This window comes from Pantherophis guttatus, chromosome 14 (genome assembly GCF_059756535.1).
Source record: "Pantherophis guttatus breed Tessera chromosome 14, ASM5975653v1, whole genome shotgun sequence".
NCBI classification, from domain to species: Eukaryota; Metazoa; Chordata; class Lepidosauria; order Squamata; family Colubridae; genus Pantherophis; species Pantherophis guttatus.
The window spans coordinates 14,903,880-14,923,204 of record NC_142076.1 but is presented as its reverse complement, the minus strand read 5'-3'; the positions used below and the strand labels follow the sequence as shown (position 1 = coordinate 14,923,204).

Below are 19,325 nucleotides of genomic sequence, written 5' to 3'. Positions count from 1 at the left end.
CTGTGTGTGCGCGCGTTGTGCATACGTGTGTGTGTGTGTGGGGGGGGAAAGTGTGTGACTCTCAGATTCACAACCTATTCTAAGCCTTTGTACTACCGCAGCGAACCGAACCTTGGCTGTCGATTATTTTTTTTTAAATCACACGTCTGTTAGCATGTTTCGACTTTGTAGCACTCATTTTCACTTCTACTCTGCAACTAAGCTAGTGGGAATTAAGAGTACATTGATTGCTGTCCGGGTACATACTTAATTCACACACTCTTTCCTTTTGGAATAAGACGTGTGAGGCACAAGAAAGGAGTAAACATTGCAGGTAGTCCTCGACTTAAGACCACAATATTGAGCCCAACATTTCTGTGGCTAAGTGAGACGTCCGTTGAGTGAATTTTGCCCCATTTTGCGACCTTCCTTGCCACGGTGGTTAAGAAGTGAATCTGGCCACTGCGGCTGTCAAGTCAGTAATTGTTGTGGCCCGCCAGCAGCCTGTGTGGATCGTGGCTGATCCCGACGAGGAGGAGGCTGGTGTGGTGTCGCGCCAGCAGCCTGCGCAGCCGGCGCTCGCATCTGACAGCGAGGAGGCTGAAGAGGATGTGGTGCCAGAGGCAGAGACTCAGCCAGGGCCTTCAGAACCTCCAGAGGCTCCTTCAAGTGGAGAGAGCGAAGTGGAGGAGCCTCTCCTCAATGCTCGGGCACGCAGGGCTGCCAAAAGGCAGGAGTGGCTACTCAGGAGGAGGAGGAGGTCTCCTCGAGAGTAAGGTTTGAGGATAATTGGCCACTCTCTTAGCCTATTTAAGTCGCACGCAGTTAGTAATTTCTTGCTGGAAACAACATGTAATTATTACAGAGCATTTTTGAAGAGTGAGTGTCTTATCGTATCTTGTTTTCTGGGCTGGTTGCCAACCTTTGCCGGACTTTGTTTATTCTCGGTACATTATAACTCTGATAAGGACCGTTGGTGTGTGTCACAATCCTTGGGAATCCGGAGCTGGGGCAGAACAGTAACCTGGTTGTGAAGTGAATCTGGCTTCCCCGTTGACTTGGTTTTGTCAGAAGTCATCAAAAGGGGATCACGTGACCCGGGGCACTGCAACAGTCATAAGTACATGCCAGTTGCCAAGCGTTTGAATTTTGATCACGGGATCCTGGGGTTGCTGCAACGGTCGTAAGTGTGAAAAACAGTCAGAAGTCACTTTTTCAGTGCTGTCGCAATTTCAAATGGTCACTAAACAAACTGTTATAAGTTGAAGACTGCCTGTACACTAATTAATTGATAAAAACTAAAGCTAGGAAAAAGAGAAAAAGAATCAAGTTGTTCTCAAGGCCACACATTCTACCACTCCATATATTTATATTCTTAGAAACTTCTTTTTTTTTTTCCATTTGGACCCCGGTTTCTTTTTCTTCCATTCATTCAATCAATCACGCCTAATTCTCAGAGTCTGCCTGCAGTTTTCTTGGCAAGATTTGTTTTAGAAGCATTTGCCATTGCCTCCTTTATAGGGCTGAGAGAGAGGGACTGGCCCAAGGTGTCTCAGCTGGCATTATGCCTAGGTGGGATTAAAACTCACCTGTCTCCTGGTGATTGGCCCAAATTCACCCAGCTGACTTTAGTGCCTAGGCTGGGTCTAGAACTCACCATCTCCTGGTGATTGGCCCAAAGTCATCCAGCCGGCTTTCATGCCTAAGGCAAGACTAGAACTCCCAGTCTCCTGGTGATTTACCCAAAGTCACCCAGCTGGCTTTAATGCATAAGCTGGCACTAGAACTCACCATCTCCTGGTGATCGGGCCAAAGTCACCCAGCTGGCTCTAATGCATAAGCTGGCACTAGAACTCACCATCTCCTGGTGATCGGGCCAAAGTCACCCAGCTGGCTCTAATGCATAAGCTGGCACTAGAACTCACCATCTCCTGGTGATCGGGCCAAAGTCACCCAGCTGGCTTTAATGCATAAGCTGGCACTAGAACTCACCATCTCCTGGTGATCGGGCCAAAGTCACCCAGCTGGCTTTCATGCCTAAGGCAGAACTAGAACTCACCGCTTCCTGGTGATTGACCCAAAGTCACCCAGTCAGCTTTCATACTTAAGGTGGGACTAGAACTCACAATCTCCTGGTTTCTAAGCCAGTATATTTCGGTCTGTTTGGATCTATTTGTCTGAAGGCAATGCAATTAGCCTTACCATAGGAACAGGATTCATTTGAAAAACGAGGGAGACACACAAAGCATTTTACTGATCGGTGGAATCAAAGGGAACCCGATTGCAAAAAGAACAATTAGGAAGTGCCAGCATAAGACAAAGCATATAATGCCCCCCCAGCTCCGTTCAAATCGTGTTTCCCTCCCTCCCAGTTACTATGCCAGCTTCCATCCCATCCCATCAAGGTAAATTTAGCCATACTTTCCACCTCCAGCATTCACCTTATTCTCCCTGTCCTCCTCCTTCAGCGATCACGGGAATTTATTACATTTGTAAAAAAAAAAAAAAAAAAAAATACTATGATTACAGGGGCCCTGAGAAATTTAATGGCAGGGGAGAAAAGTCTTTTGAAGATAAAACTACCAGTGTAATCTCTCAGTTCCCCGAACGGAGGTGACATGTATACAAATTCCCGCTCCTTCGGCAGAAACTTCCTGGCAGGATCTTGATGAACAAATGCCCAGTTCATTAAATTGGGGGATTTTTTTTATTTTAAAAAGAGGAAAGAAAAAAAAACCCCACGGTTTCACAGCAATCAAGAGGCTGCCTTTTAAACACTTCCCCATCTCATTACAATGGAGCAAAGAATCTTGTTTGTTCTGAATCCTCGAATGAATTTATAAACGTAGAATGATTTCGGTTTCACACAACATCCCCTTGTCTCCAAATTGTGCCTGCCCCAAGAAGGTTGGGGGCTAACAAGCTGCAGAGGGGGTTATATATGAGAATCAGACAAATGCATGGAGATGCTCAGCTTCCAGTAACAATATGCTGGCTGTGGGATTGAGCAGGTTTTTTATGATGCATGTGGTTCCAGAATTCCTGGTTGTGTGGAATATAAGGCTGAATTAGCAATAGCAATCGCCTTTAGACTTACATACCGCTTCACAGTGCTTCACAGCCCTTTCTAAGTGGTTTATAGAGTCAGCCTCTTGCCCCCAACAATCTGGGTCCTCATTTTACCGACCCAGGAAGGATGGAAGGCTGAGTCACGGGCAATAGCAATAGACTTAGACTTATATAAAGGTAAAGGTTCCCCTCGCACATATGTGCTAGTCGTTCCCAACTCTTGGGGGCGGTGCTCATCTCCGTTTCAAAGCCGAAGAGCCAGCGCTGTCCGAACACGTCTCCGTGGTCATGTGGCCAGCATGACTCAATGCCAAAGGTGCACAGAACGCTGTTCCCTTCCCACCAAAGGTGGTCCCTATTTTTCTACTTGCATTTTTTACTTTCAAACTGCTAGGTTGGCAGAAGCTGGGACAAGTCATGGGAGCTCACCCCATTACGTGGCACTAGGGATTTGAACCACTTAACTGCCAACTTTTCGATCGACAAGCTCAGCGTCTTAGCCACTGAGCCACTGTGTCCCTTATTAGATTTATATACTGCTTCACAGTGCTTCCCAGCCCTCTCTAAGCGGTTTACAGAGTCAGCCTATGGCCCCCAACAATTTGGCTCCTCATTTTACCAAACTTGGAAGGATGGAAGGGTATCTTTGGGCCAATCACCAGGAGATTCTCAGTTCTAGTTCCGCCTTAGGCATGAACATCAACTGGATGACTTTAGGCCAATCGCCAGGAGACACTCAGTTCTAGTCCTGCCTTAGGCATGAAAGCCAACTGGATGACTTTGGGCCAATCACCGGGAGGCTCTCAGTTCTAGTCCCGCCTTAGTCATGAAAGCCAACTGGATGACTTTGGGCCAATCGCTAGGAGACTCTCAGTTCTAGTCCCGCTTTAGGCATGAAAGCCAACTGGATGACTTTGGGCCAATCGCCAGGAGACTCTCAGTTCTAGTCCCGCCTTAGGCATGAAAGCCAACCGGATGACTTTGGGCCAATCACCAGGAGATTCTCAGTTCTAGTCCTGCCTTAGTCATGAAAGCCAACTGAATGACTTTGGGCCAATCGCCAGGAGACTCTCAGTTCTAGTCCTGCCTTAGGCATGAACATCAACTGGATGACTTTGGGCCAATCGCCAGGAGACTCTCAGTTCTAGTCCCGCCTTAGGCATGAACATCAACTGGATGACTTTGGGCCAATCACCAGGAGACTCTCAGTTCTAGTCCCGCCTTAGGCATGAAAGCCAACTGAATGACTTTGGGCCAATCACCAGGAGACTCTCAGTTCTAGTCCCGCTTTAGGCATGAAAGCCAACTAGGATACTTTAGGCCAGTTCCCTTCTCTCAGCCCAAACCACCTCACAAGATTGTTGTTCTGCAGAAAATAGAAGGAGGAAGGCGCGTTATAGATGCATATGCTACCTTGACTCATTAATACGTATAATAAAGGTGGGGATCAAATAAATTAAATAAAAATTGCACCACTAGGCTAATCTCCCCTGCGTCGAAAGCGGCTTCCCTATCAGATCCAGCTGAATTAAAACCCTAAGCACAAGGGCTGCCCCTCAACCCCGACAGTTGTCAACCCCCCCCACTCCCACCCACCGCTGATATGCAAAGCCTTTATGCAAACACCCAACAGGACCGGAAAAATATATATATATAAAAATTGCAAGTGATGAGTGGGAAAAAATCTGGATGTCTCCGCCACAAATAACATCCCAAAATAATGAAGTCTCCAAAGAGGGCTTCTAATAATAGAGAGAGAGATCTATTATAAAGCGTTTCCTTCCATCATCGCTTCTTAACTAGGCTCTCCGCAACTGGACCCCAGGGATCCCCAGGCTGCCTTCGGGGAGCCATCGCCTAACAAACCTCGAAGGAAACTGCAGCCTCGCCGAGCACAACTCTATCACACTATCTCACACAGACACGGCAAGAGACAATTTCCCCAGGCTCCCCCAAGCTGTGCCGGGCTGCCTATTTCTAGAACAAGGAGCAGAGAGAGGGCAGGATAAATACAGATCTTCGTCATCCTGGTAGGCCATCAGGGTCAGGAGCCGTTCGTACCTGGGATGTTTCAGGAATGGAAGGAACTACCTTCAGATCTGAAGGTAATGTTCCAGGATTGCTGAAGCGGAGGTGGAAGAAAAGGAAGCGACTCCGAGGAAATCCAGTCCCATGGCTTAGGTCCCACTAGGGCTGGGCTACCGGGCAGGGGTGGGTTCTACTTACCTTTACTTCCGGTTCGCAATGGGAGCCCGTACTTGTGCTCACTTTGCTTGCACGCACGCTTCTGCACATGGCACAGATCGTCAATTATGACATCCGGGTGGATGGGAAGGTGCTTTGTAGAATAATTTGACCCCTTCTTCTTTGTGGCAGCCCCTCAAATCCTGGAATACTGCTATCATGTCACCCCTAATTCTTCTTTTCTTTAGACTAGCTAGCCAAAGCCAAACCTGTAGCCGTTTCTTCGTATGGTTTAGTCCCAAGGCCTTTAGGACCTTCCAAGCAAGGTGGCCAAACCTTCTACAGCAGGGATGTCCAACCTTGGCAACATAAAGAACCGTAGACTTCAACTCTGCTGGCTGGGGAATTCTGGGAGTTGACGTCCACAAGCAGGGGTGGGCTGGTGGGGGTTCGCAGGGGTTCGTGAGAACCTCTAGCTAAGATTCTTTGCAGTTTGGAGAACCCCCAAATCTCACTCCTGGCTGGCCCCGCTCACCCCTCCCCTCCCCTCCCAGGAGTCTCCATGCGGCCCGTTTTGGATGCAGTTAAGTGCAGGGTGTGTGCGGAGGCTCAGGGAGGGCGAAAAACAGGGCTACCGGAAGTTTCAGAAGGCTGGAAACGGGCCTCCAGAGCCTGGGGAGGCCGTTTTCGCCCTCCCAGAAGTTCGAGGAAAGCCTCCGGAGCCTGGGGAGGGCAACCACCACCACCCCCGCGGTGCAGGAGGCTGACTAGGCTACGCTCACCCAGCAACCAGGCAGAGAACCCCTTACTAAAATTTTTGAAGCCCATCCCTGGGTCCCACCACAACAGGAGAGCCTGTTCCATACAATTTAACCCCAGATGGAGAGGGGCATGGAGCAAACCTTTTAAAATGCCAAAACCTCCCACAGGTACCATCGTTGAGCACAACCCTATCACACGATCACGCAGAGACGCACAATTTCCCCCAGCTTCTCCAAAAAAGCTGTGCTTTTGCCTGCCCATTTCTAGCACAAAGAGCAGAGGGCAGAAATGTAAGACGATGACTAATAGCAGCTCAGAAAACCAGGATGCTCTTATGGATGACAGAATAACAAGAGCTGGGAGGGACCTTGGAGGTCTTCTAGTCCAGCCCCCTCCTGCTCAAGCAGGGTGTCAGCATTCTGATGCTGCCATAAAAAGGGGGAGACGAGGCTTGACTTTTCACCTACTTATTTTCTCTGTAGATAATATCCCCTAGGAGATGGGATGGGAGGGGGGAACATTCCTGTGGGGTGAGGTCAGAAGCTGGGGAGACTGACTTGGAAGATGGCCAATGAGAAGATGAGAATTGGGGAACGGAAAGGGAAGGGTTTGGGGGTCAGAGGGTTAGTATCGGCTACGACAAAGTCGGGGCCAGATCTGTCGTACTCAATAAATGGAATATTTCAGCAAAGATTAATTGTTTGGGAGTGCAATTTATTTGAGATGACATCGAAACCTGACACAGGGAAGCCTAGACCATTTCAGACAAATGGTTGTCCAATCAATTCTTACATGTGATTCTGTTCTCATCACAAGCTGAGCCAGGTGGACGTAATGGTTAAAGTCTTGGACTGGGACTAGGGAGGTCTGGGTTCTATTGATGCTCAGCCTCAGAAGCTCATTGGCTGACTTTGAGTCAGTCCTTCCCTCTCTCAACCCAAGAGCCAATCAGGTGCAGCAAGGAAGGGGCTGGAGTAGAAGTGGGGAGACCTCCATTCTAGTCCCCTCTTAGCCTTTAAAGCTCCCCAGAGGCAGAAAACTTTGGGCCAATCCCTTCCTTTCGGTTCAAACTACCTTGCAGGGTTGTTGTTTTGGGGGGAAAAATAGAAGGAGGAGCTAAATTTGTTGCCATGGACTTCTGAGTGAAAGGCAAGAGAACAAATCAGTCAGTTATCCAACCACCAAAAAAACAAACAAACACCTCAGGATCAGTGGTAGAGGACTGAAACCGAGAAGGCAATGGGGTTCTTGAAAGATAAAGACAATTTAAGACAATGGAGAGGTTGGCCTGTGGTCTAGCAATGGAGTTGGGGTGCCTCCTGAGGTCATCAAGACCAACCCCTGCTCAGTGCTGGAATCCAGATTAAAACATCTCCTAAATGGCTACTTAACTTCCAGTTTCTTTACTGTACATCGTAGTCACGATTCTGTACGTTGAGAAGATTCTGATCTTCTCAATCGTCTTGTAACCCTCAAAGCGGAAGGATCTTCCAGAAGAAGGATGACTTCCTGTAGTTTCTTTATGGCTTTTCCTCTATCTTAATATTTCTCAAAACGTGGCCACTTTAAGACCCCGTGGGCTTCAACTCCCAGAATTCCCCAGCCAGCTGGCTGAGGAATTCTGGGAGTTGAAGTCCACGGGGTCTTAAAGTGGCTACGTTTTTATTTTTTTTATATTTTATTTTATTTTATTTTTTAATTTGAATTTTATGCCGCCCTTCTCCGGAGACCCAGGGCGGCCTACAATGCATTAAGCAATAGCCTTCATACTTTTGTATATTTATACAAACTCAGCTTATTGCCCCCACAAACTGGGTCCTCAATTTACCTACCTTAGAAAGGATGGAAGGCTGAGTCAGCCTTGAGCCTGGCGAGATTCGAACTTACTAATTGCAGACAGCTGGAGTTAAATTACAATGCATTAGTCTGCTGAGCTATCCAGGCTCTATCCAGGTTTTGAGAAATATCACTCTATCTGCCATTCCAACTGGGCCAGACTGCAGTTCCCATCATCCCCAACTCCCAGAGAGCCCCACTGCCGCTCCCATCACTGCCAGAAAGCCATTAGACAGAGCAATTAGAGCCCAAGGGAACCATCAAAGACAAGCTGTACGTTTCCTCTTAAATAACTTCTAAGAGAGAGGAAAGGGGAAAAAAATGGGAAAGCCACTTTAATGCTTCCCACCGTCATCGCCTCTCTTCCTTGTTCCTTTTCAGCTGGCCTAATGCACGCCCATTCTGCAACGGACGGTCGATAGCAAGGTTTCCATCGCTGGGTTGGTTGCCAGGAAAAAACAATTGTGGAAAACAGGTAGTAGGTCGGCTGGCTTTTTCGGAGATCAAAAATGAGCCTTGCCCGATTACTCAGCAGTCTGAATGGCAGACCAGGTTCCTAAAACACGAGAAAGCCGTTAAGAGCAATTACGATTAACAGACGCTGTTTCCGTACAGAATGGGTAAAGTCTTTTTTTTTTCTTCTTTTTTTAACCTGAACACACACACACACACACAAAGCAAATTAAAAATATGTTCCAGACGAGTTTGGGACTCTATAGCAATAGTCACCAACTGCTGGTCCGTGGACCACTGATGGTCCTTGAGAAAATTTTGGTGGTCCGCAGACAATTATTTGCATTTTTTAATATTGCACTAAATCAGGGGTCCTCAAACTACGGCCCCTGGGACAGATACGTGCAATGAATGCTTGTGTTGCTGCAGAGAGTCTCCCCCTTCGGGGTCTTTTTGTGGGGGTCGGAGGGGGGCAGAAATTCTGACTTGGGGTCTGCTTCAGCCTCCTGGTGTGAGGCTTTGGGCGAAGGTTAGAGGGAAGTGCCGCTGGTGGCAAAGAGAAGAGGGCCTTGTTCCAGTGGGACTGCATCATGGCCTGGAACTGGCTGACCATCTCAGTCCGCTGAGCCTCCAGGCGCCGGTACCTGGCCTTGCACTCCCGCAGGTCTTCCCTTTGCTTGGAAAGCCTATGCTCCTAGTCCTCAGTGAGGTGCTTCTGCTGAGCCTCTTTCTCAGCCAGATCCAATTTGAATTTGAGCTGTTTTGCCAACTCTTTCTCATGGTGGCTGCTTAGCTCCAACCACTGCTTCCTGTTGGGGCTCTAAGAAGCCCGGGCGGGGAGATGAGGAGTGGCTGGGAGGAGAGGGGCGAGTAGACGCTGGTGAGGCGCCCCTCGATGTGAGTGACATGAGTTGGCCACATCCACCCAATCACATGACCACCTAGCCACACCCACCCAGCCGGTCATTAGGCAGATCATATTAGTGGTCCGCGGGATTTGAATTTATGAATTTAACCTCCTCACTGTCTGAATCTGCTGCCAGATCCACTGACTGCTGGCGGGCCACAACAGGGAATAGACCTATTCTCCAAAACACCACAGAGCAGGACAAGAAACAATGGGTGGAAGTTTGTCAAAGAGAGATGCAACCTAGAAGGAGACAGTTTCTGACCATGAGAACAGTTACTCAATGGAATAGCTCGCCTGCTGGGGTGGTGGATGCTCCATCACTGAAGGTCTTCAGAAATAGACCGGACAACCATTTGCCTGGGATTGTACAAAGTCTCCTGCCGTGAGCAGAAGGGGGTTGGACTAGAAGACCTCTGAGGTTCCTTCAAGCCCTATGATTCTATGAGGATTCCGGGAACTAGTTTGCATACGGCAAGGCTAGGGATGGGAATGAGATCTGATCATGGGACCACCGCAAAAATGCGCCTCTGTTATTTATCACAATTACGGTTTTGTTTCCGGCGTCTTTAACTCCCTCTTCCAGACAAGCTGGAAATGCTTTCTTGACAAGGCAGCCCAAGCTTGCAGCCATCATACGCTATCTCGGAAAATTTAGAACAGTTTCTGCGATTACAGGAAACCGAAGTCAACTGGAAAGGATTAAGTGCTTCCTATCTTTCTTTAAAAAAAAAAAATACGATAATGAGAGCAAGACAGATGGGGTTCCTGAGAAATGATATTGGGAATGGTGGGGGGGGGAGGAAAGAGGTTTTCAGGGTGTTTTCTAAAAGCAGGACTATCTGCAACCAAAAATTTTTTGGGCTCAGTTGTGGTCATAAGTCAAGGACTATCTCTGCCTTCCTCTGCAAGGCAGCCTTGTCCTAGTAAACTCCTTCTTTCTGGCAATGTTCCTCTCCGTTAGAGGCACCCAAATAATCCAGACGATATAAGGTTTCCTGCTGGAGCAGGGGGTTGGACTAGATGGCCTCCAAGGTGCCTTCTAACCCTGCTATTTTATGATTCTGTAAGGGACATGGATTCCAGCAAGAGAAACGTTCCCAGCATTGTCTTCCATCAGCAATAGAAGAGAAGACAGCTTATGGTCAACTTCTGCATTCAAGTCACCGGATGAACCGTCTGGATGAGCCAATCTTCAGCTCGGCCTGCTCAGCTCAACCTGAGAAGCTAGATTTCTCTTTCAGGTGAGCCAAAAGCCTTCACCGAAGGCTGAGGAAGCTTTGTACAGTGTGCAGTTCAGAAGCATCCGATGCGATGACCTCACTAAGTCTAGGACAGTGTAACCCAATCTGGGAATCTTGAAGATGCGTGGACTTCAGCTCCCAGAATTCTCCAGCCAGCATGCTGGCTGGGGAATTCTGGGAGCTGAAGTCCACGCGTTGAAGATTGTTCCACACCTTGAATTCTGGGAACTGAAGTCCACGCGTTGAAGATTGTTCCACACCTTGAATTCTGGGAACTGAAGTCCACGCTTTGCCCAGATCGGGAAACTCTGTTCTAGGTGCCCAAAGGAATTGGTCTATCGTGCCATCCCTTTCTCCAGAAAAGGAGAATCACAAGAGGTTCAATGTGGCCTATATGGGGGGGGGGAAACATACTGGCTGGGGAATTCTGGGAGTTGAAGTCCGCACATCTTCAAGCTGCACTGGTCTAGGATCTGGCGTAGAAATTCACAAAAGGATCCAGATGAAATCCACTGGAAGCTTTTAAGAAGATGTTGGATAATCATTTGTCGGAAGTGGGGTAGGGTTTCCTGCCTAAGCAGAGGGTTGGACTAGAAGACCTCGAAGGTCCCTTCTACCTCTGTTATTCTATTCTATTCTATTCTATTCTATTCTATTCTATTCTATTCTATTCTATTCTATTCTATTCTATTCTATTCTATTCTATTCTATTCTATTCTTGCACACCTGCTTTCCACCTCCTCAAACCTACCACGCAGGCAGACAAATTTTAAGAAGGTCCTCAGACGTCAATCCTGACAACAAAACGATATAAAAGGGAGTCATTAACACTCTACGTCGAACGCCCACATTTCCGCAACATGGTGCCAAAACTAGACGTAAACCAACATCAAGCTTAATTCTTAATGCTCCCCGACGTCTGACCAACAAACAACCCGTAGCCAAATTCTCTAGTTTGCCTTCAGATTTAAACCAGGACCTATTCCAGGAAAAAACAACAACAACCAATTTTTTTGCTTTTATTTCGGTCCTTGGCATTGCAATGGCATCGAGACAAATTTAGGGCGGCCAAATAATAATCACGGATGCATGGAAGTGCCACCAAAGTACTTGGTGAAGTAGCTGGCATCTCTCTCGCTCTCTCTCTACAGAGGGGAGGAAATGCAAGTTGCATTTCCAGAAAGCAGAGTAGCCCTTGAGTTAATAAGAGCAGCGTTCAAGCCAAACCGAACATGTAGCAGACAAACCAGCTAGCCTACAACCAAGAGGTTGTAGCCTGGGTTAGGTCCGGGGTAGGGCGCCAATCCAGAACACTAGTTTAGCTCGGGAAATAAACGTTCTTATGGAGATAAGAACCATCCCGAGTTACAAGTATTTTTGCCTGATTTGCAGAGGAGAAAGTGAAAGAACACAGATCATTTTTCTTTCCTTGCCTTAGTAAGATCCCATCGAGCTCCGGACTTAACTACTGGGAGCAGTTTCTTCCTCTTCCTTTTTCTCCCCCCCACCCGCTAGTAGGCTGGTTTGCTAACATTTTAAGGAAGCCTGAGCAGCAAGTAGGTAGATAAGCAGGCAGAGCTCATCCAGCCCCCCCCACCCGCCGACCCCCAGCCCCCCCCCAAAATAAGCGCTTCGCTACCAACTAAGCATCTCTCAGGAATCTCCGGCTTTGCATTGTCGCCTCCTTGGACCAGCCCAGACCCCCCCAAAGGGGCTTTAGGGGAGATTTTTGGAAGTCTACGTCTGGGGGACGAAGCTCTCTCTAAGCGGTCGAGCCATCCCCCTCCCACCCTCGGTCCTGCACCGTCCAACGCAGCGGGCCCAAGGTGGGGGGTGAGGGTGGAGAAGAGAGAGAGAGCCAAGGTCGCCAAGCCGGAGCCCGCCCCCTCCCCCTTTTCCCCCATCACTATCCTGACTAGGTGGCTCAGTGGCTAAGACCCTGAGCTTGTCGATCAGCAAGGTCGCTTCGAATCCCCAGGACAGGTCTACCTGCGCGAGCCAGGGGGGTTGGACTAGATGACCTCCAAGGTCCCCTTCCAACTCTTGTTACTGTTACTTTATCCTGCCAGAGAAGCCCACCGTCCTTCGCCAAGGTTGACGCCGGGCGCCCGCATCCTCACCCTGCCGGCTCTGGCGAAGGGGGAAGGGGGCAATCCAGGAAACCCACCCACCCCCACCACATCCCTGGAAAGAGTCCCCCCACAACCCACCCATTCTTCTCGACCACCCCGGCTTTCCACTGGCGCTCCCTCCCCCTTTTTTTTTGGCGGAGGGGTTTTGTTTGCCCGTCTCTATCTCGGCCAGGGCTGCAGCCACTCACCATCATCACCTTGCCGCGGAAAGCGCCGGCAGCTCGGCGGGGTTGCGGCGCCCGGGGACCGTCGCGGCTCTCCAGGTCGCGCTTCTCTCGCCGGCGGCTGCTGCTGCTGCTGGTGTGGCCGCTCCGGCTGGGGCTGGGGGTGCTGCCGGCCAGGGCGCCTCTCCGCGGAGGCGGCTGCTGCTGCTGTTGCTGGTGGTGGTGCTGCCGTTGCTGCTGCTGCTGCTGCTCGTCAGCCGCATCCAAGCTGCTGAAATTCCAAACCAGCAGCGTTTGCACCAGCAGGACGGTGAGCGCCAGCAGCAGCGCCGAGTGAGAGCGCCGAGCCAGCCGGCGGCCGCACGGAGAGGCCACCCCGGCTGCCGCCACTGCTGCCGTCGTTCCCATCTCTCAGCGCTGCTTTCTCTCCTTTCGCTTCCTCGCCCGGCCGCTGCCAGCCAGTCAGCCAGCCAACCAAGCCAGCCAAGCCAAGCCAGTCAGTCAGCCAGCCAGCCAGCCAAGCCGCCGCCGCCCGGAGTTTTGCAGGCGGCGGGCGAGACGTCAGCAGGAGGCGGAGAAGAAGAAGAGGAGGAGGAGGAGGAGGAGAGGCGAACGCAGGCCCGGCGCTGGGGCAGCCCCCTCCTCGCCAGCCGTTGGAGGGGTGGGCCAGCAAGAGGAGGAGGAGGAGGAGGAGCCGCCGCAGCTGCTCCCGAACTAGCCCAGCTATTCGTTCGGTCTCTCTCTCTCTCTCTCTCTGTGTGTGTGTGTGTGTGTGTGTGTGTGTGTGTGTGTCTGGAGGCGCGTGGGTATGTTCACACGTGACGGGATTCTGTCTCTACGCCACTGAGATGGAGCTGGCAGGCTTGGGGTACCCGCGTGTTAACCAAGCCGCAGCTGCTCCCGAAGTCTAGCTGTACGCTCGGTCGGAGGGGTGTGTGTGTGTATGTGTGACATCCGTGGGTATGTTCACACGTGACGGGATTCTGTCTCTTCGCCACTGAGATGGCGGGCAGGGGCTTGGGATACCCGTGTGTTAACCACATCGCAGCTGCTTCCGAAGTCTAGCTATTCGTTCTGTCGGAGGTGTGTATGTGTGTCTGGAGGCGCGTGGGTATGTCCACACGTGACGGGGTTCTGTCTCTACGCCACTGAGATGGAGCTGGCAGGCTTGGGGTACCCGCGTGTTAACCACGCCGTAGATGCTCCCACAACCTCGCTGGTGGCATCTCTCTCCCCTCCCCTCTCTCCTCTCTCTCTCTCTCTCTCTCTCTGCGCCCTTGTGTGTTCACACGTGACGGGAACTGCCCTAACACACACGGATGGCGGGGAGAGGTTTGGGGTCCCCGCGGGCTGGCCACGCCGCGGCTGCAGCTGCTCCCAAAGCACCGATCCTGGAAGGACTGTGTGTGTTTGTGTGTCTCGACGCGCGTGTGTATGTTCACACATGACGGGGACTCTGCTTCTAACCCATCCGGATGGCGAGCAGAGGTTTGGGATAACCCGGGCGCTGTCCACGCCGCAGCTCTCCCAAAGCCTCACTGGTGGCACGCCTATGTATGCGTATGTCGACGCGCGCACGTGTGTGTGGGTTCACACGTGAAGGGGGTCCGGTGTCTCTAACCCACACGGATGGCGGGCAGCGGCTTGGGTGGGTGCCCTTAAAGACGCTTTGGCTGCAACGGAGGAAGAAGCGCGCCTGGCAACGAGCACGGAGTCCTGCATCAAAACGCGACCGTGTGAACATGGACCAGCTACCTCTGAGCTTCCCAGCCGCCTGGCGGAGTCTGGGCTCCTCTAAACGGGCATTGGATGTCAGTTCCAGAAATAGAGGATCATCACCGCTGGTTCAGTACTGCCAACTGCTGGTGGGGAAGAGCCTTAGAAGCGGGCAATGTATTTTTAATATTTTTTGTAAGCTTATAAATATGTATAGGTCTTGGACTCTGGGCTTGGTGGCCTTGACTGACCTGAAAAGCTAAGTAGGGTTAGACAGATGGATAAGGCACCACCAGGAAATCCAGCAGTGTAGAGTGGAATTTTTTTTTAAAAAAAAAAATTTGATTTATATGCCGCCCTTCTCCGGAGACTCAGGGCGACTTACAATGCGCTAAGCAATGGCCTTTATACTTTTGTATATATTTATACAAAGTCAGCTTATTGCCCCCACAAACTGGGTCCTCAATTTACCTACCTTAGAAAGGATGGAAGGCTGAGTCAACCTTGAGCCTGGCGAGATTCGAACCTGCAGTAATTGCAGGCAGCTGGTCTTAATAACAGGGTGCTTTAGACCGCTGTACTACCAAGGCTCTTGGTAGTCTGGAAGAAGACAGTTGCTCCCCATTTTCAAGATCGCGGCCAGGAAAAAGGAAAGATTCAACCTAGAAATAAGGAGACATTTTCTGACAGTGAGAACCATCAACCCATGGAACAGAAGTTGCCTTCAGATGTTGTGGGGAGGCTTCATCACTGGAGGCTTTCAAGAAGAGACCAGACTCTGCCATCTGTCAGAAATGGTGTAGGGTCTTCCTGCTTGGGCGGGGGGGGGGGGGTTGGACTAGATGACCTACAAGGTCCCTTCCAACTCTAGAGTTATTCTACTCTATTCTGAAATTAATCAAAATCCACTCCAGCTCTGAACTTGAATCTTGGCCTATGCAATTATGGGCTAATGTCAAGGAGACTGTTTTAATAAAGGGGAAATGTAGGATACAGGGTGTATTTTAATAAAAATGTTACAGTTTACCTTAAAAAAAAAAAAAGTATCAGACTCTTGTAATGAGAAGCTTTTTTTAAAACAAGGACAATCAAATGGGAGCCATAAATAGGAATCAAGAAGAACAAAGAGTTGAGAAAGAATGCTCAACCACTTTCTTTCTTTTTTTTTCTTTTGATGATATGGGTAAAACACATATAAATATTTATTGGGGTAGATCATATTACCCTGGAGGCTTTCTGTCTCCAGGATAATATGATTTATGGGTAATTTGAGGGTTTAAGAGTCAGGATAGCCACCTCTGCGGGATGGTTTAATTGCTTTTCCTCTCCGTGCCAAATAAAGTCTCCATGCTGGCTCCCATGACTTCTGGGAGATGAAGTCCAAACATCTTCAAATTAAGAAGGTTGAGAAACCCTGGGCTAGATGATCCTTCAGCTCCCTTCTAGGACCACAATTCTATGATTCTATGATGTGTCTGTCTGTCTATCAATCCATCCATCCCTGCCTTTCTGTCTGTTTGTCTGTCGATCTATCTATTGCATCTATTGTATCTATTATCTCCCTCCCTTCCCCCCCTCTCTCTATCATCTACTGCATCTGTCTATCATCTATCTATTGTATCTATCTATTGCATCTATTGTATCTATCTATCTATCATCTATCCATCTATCATCTATCTATTGCACCTATTGTATCTATCTATCATCTATTGCATCTATCTATCTATCAATCAATCATCTATCTATCTATTGTATCTATCTATCGCATCTATTGTATCTATCATCTATCTATCTATCTATCTATCTACCTATCGATCTATCTATCTATCTTGCATCTATTGTATCTCTATCTATCGCATCTATTGTATCTATCATTTATCTATTGCATCTATCTATCAATCAATCATCTATCTATCTATTGTATCTATCTATCGCATCTATTGTATCTATCATCTATCTATCTATTGCATCTATTGTATCTCTATCGCATCTATTGTATCTATCTATCATCTATCTATTGCATCTATCTATCTATCTATCAATCAATCATCTATCTATTGTATCTATCGCATCTATTGTATCTATCATCTATCTATCTATCTATCATCTATCTATCTATCTATCTATTGCATCTATTGTATCTCTATCACATCCATTGTATATATCTATCATCTATCTATTGCATCTATCTATCTATCTATCTATCTATCTATCTATCTATCATTTATCTATTGCATCATTGTATCTGTCTGTCTGTCCGTCCGTCCGTCCGTCCATCCATCCATCCATCCATCCATCCATCCATCCATCCATGTATCTGGTCTATCTAATCTTATTTGTCTGTCTGCTTGGACTATCCTCTATCTCGCCCTCCCCCCCTCCATCCCATGTCTGTCTGTCTATCTGTCTGTCTGTCTGTCTGTCTGTCTGTCTCTCTCTCTCTCTCTCTCTCTCTCTCTCTCTCTCTCCTCTGTTTGTCTACCTGTTCCCCCTTCCACCCATCCAGCTATCTATCTAGTTATCTATCTATCCATCTCTCCCTCCCTCCCTCCCTTTCATAATCCTAGCATTTAAGCTCTTCCCATGAGATCAGTTGATGCTATGATAAATCCAGGGCATATGGCAATTTAATGATTGACCCAAGATAAAAACTCTATAAAGGACAAGCGTTTGTAGTATACCGGTCCTGCCTTTCCGGATGTCGTCAAGACTAACAGCCTGGATTTACACATCATACTAAGCCATGTTGGGGTTTGTTTGGTTTGGGCTCAACAACATCTAGCCAATGGTGATTTATTGAATAAACTATATTTAAGCACACCCTGGCATTGGGCCGTGCCTGAAAAAAAAGAAAAAGAAAGAAAGACCTGCCCACAGAAAAGTTTAATTTTAAAAAGGAATATCTACAATGGGAAAATATTTACATCTGGAGATTCTTGTTACTCCCACCCCACCACCTCCTTGCTCAGTCCTAGGAACTACACTTACCTAGTTTGAAATCAGCTACACAAGGAAAGTAACAACATGTTACTTTGGGGACTGCAGCCAAGAAATGAAAAGAGGCTTGCTCCTGGGGAGGAAAGCTATGCTAAATCTAGATAGCTTACTAAAAAGCAGAGACATCACCCTGCCAACAAAAGGGCGTATAGTCAAGGCGATGGTTTTCCCAGTTGCAATGGATGGCTCTGAAAGTTGGACCACAAGGAAGGCTGAGCGCCAAAGAATGGAGGCCTTTGAACTCTGGGGCTGGAGAAGACTCCTGCGAGTCCCTTGGACTGCAAGGCGATCCAACCGGTCGGTCCTAGAGGAGATCAACCCTGACCGCTCTTTAGAAGGCCAGATCCTGAAGAGGAAACTCAAATCCTTTGGCCACCTAATGAGAAGGAAGGACTCCCTGGAGAAGAGCCTAACGCTGGGAACGACGGAGGGCAAAAGAAGAAGGGGACGGCAGAGAATGAGGTGCCTGGATGGAGTCAATGAAGCAGTTGATGTGAGATTAAATGGACTCCAGAGGATGGTAGAGGACAGGGAGGCTTGGAGGAACGTTGTCCATGGGGTCGCAATAGGTTGGACATGACTTCGCAACTAACAACAACAACAACATGTAAAAAGAAGGTTATGAGAACCCAGCAGATACCACAAAAGAAAGATAACTTGATTTGTATAGAGAAGAAAATCCAAACCAAAACCTCCCCTCTTAATCATTTGAAAAATGGATACTAATAATATAAAGGTAATCCTCAACTTGCAATGGTTCGCTTAGGGACCATTCAAAGTTACAACGGCACTGAAAAAATGTGACTTCTGACCGTTTTTCACACTTACAACCATTGTCCCCACGGTCGCGTGATCAAAATTCAGGCACTAGGCAACTGACTCCTATTTATGACGGTTGGAGCATCCCGGGCTCACGCGATTCCTCTTTTGCGACCTTCTGACAAGCAAAGTCCACGGGGAAGCCAGATTCACTTAACAACCATGTTCCGAACCGAACAACTGCAGTGATTCACTTAAGGACTGTGGCGAGACAAGTCGTAAAAATGGGCCAAAATGGTCATCGGTGTGAAAAATGGTCATAAGTCACTTTTTTCAGGGCTGTTGTTAACTTCGAATGGTCACTAAGTGAACTATTGTAAACCCAGGACTACCTGTAGGGATAGGCATCTTGAGGTCAATCCCAAAACATCTGGAGCACCACTTGAGCACAAAAGAAGGAGTAGGAGAGGGAGAGAGAGAGGGAAAGAGGGAGGGAGAGAGTGGGGGAGAGAGACAGGGAAAGGGGGGGAGAGAGACGGGGGGAGAGACAGAGTGGGAGAGGGAGAGAGTGGGAGGGAGAAGGAGAGAAAGGGAAAGAGGGAGGGAGAGGAGGAGAGAGACAGAGAGGGAGAGACAAAGGGAGGGAGAGGGGGAAAGAGGGAGGGAGAGAGAGAGAGGGGGGAGAGACGGACTGGGAAGGAGAGAGTGGGAGGGAGAGGGAGGGAGAGGAGGAGAGAGACGGAGAGACAGAGTGGGAGGGAGATGGAGAGAGAGACAGAGGGAGGGAGGGAGAAACAGGGAATGGGAGAAGGAGAAAGGGAGGGAGAGAGGGGGGAAAGAGGGAGGGAGGGGGAGAGGGAAAGAGGGAGGGAAAGGGAGAGAGGGGGGAAGGAGAGACATGGAGTAGGGGAGGGAGGGAGAGAGGGAAAGAGGGAGGGAGTGGGAGAGAGGGAGGGAGAGGCAGAGATAGAGAAAGAGGAAAGAAGAGGGGGAGAGAGACGGAGAGAGAGGGAGTGGGAGAGGGAGAGAGAGGGAGGGAGAGGGAGTGGGAGAAGGAGAAAGGGAGGGAGAGAGGGAGGGAAATAGGGAAAGAGGAAGGGAGAGGGGGAAAGAGAGACAGAGG

The 19,325-nt window shown here is 48.9% G+C and overlaps 1 protein-coding gene across 1 annotated transcript in view; it reads right to left on the bottom strand.

Annotated features, from left to right (window-relative positions):
- Positions 1-17,305, bottom strand: part of XYLT1 (xylosyltransferase 1) — a 170,537-nt gene extending 153,232 nt beyond the window's left edge. The window contains exon 1 of the mRNA XM_087878680.1: positions 12,755-17,305. Coding sequence (XP_087734806.1) covers positions 12,755-13,138 — 384 coding nt within the window. The 5' untranslated portion in view covers positions 13,139-17,305. The remainder of the gene's footprint in view (positions 1-12,754) is intronic.
- Positions 17,306-19,325: the final 2,020 nt, after the last annotated feature.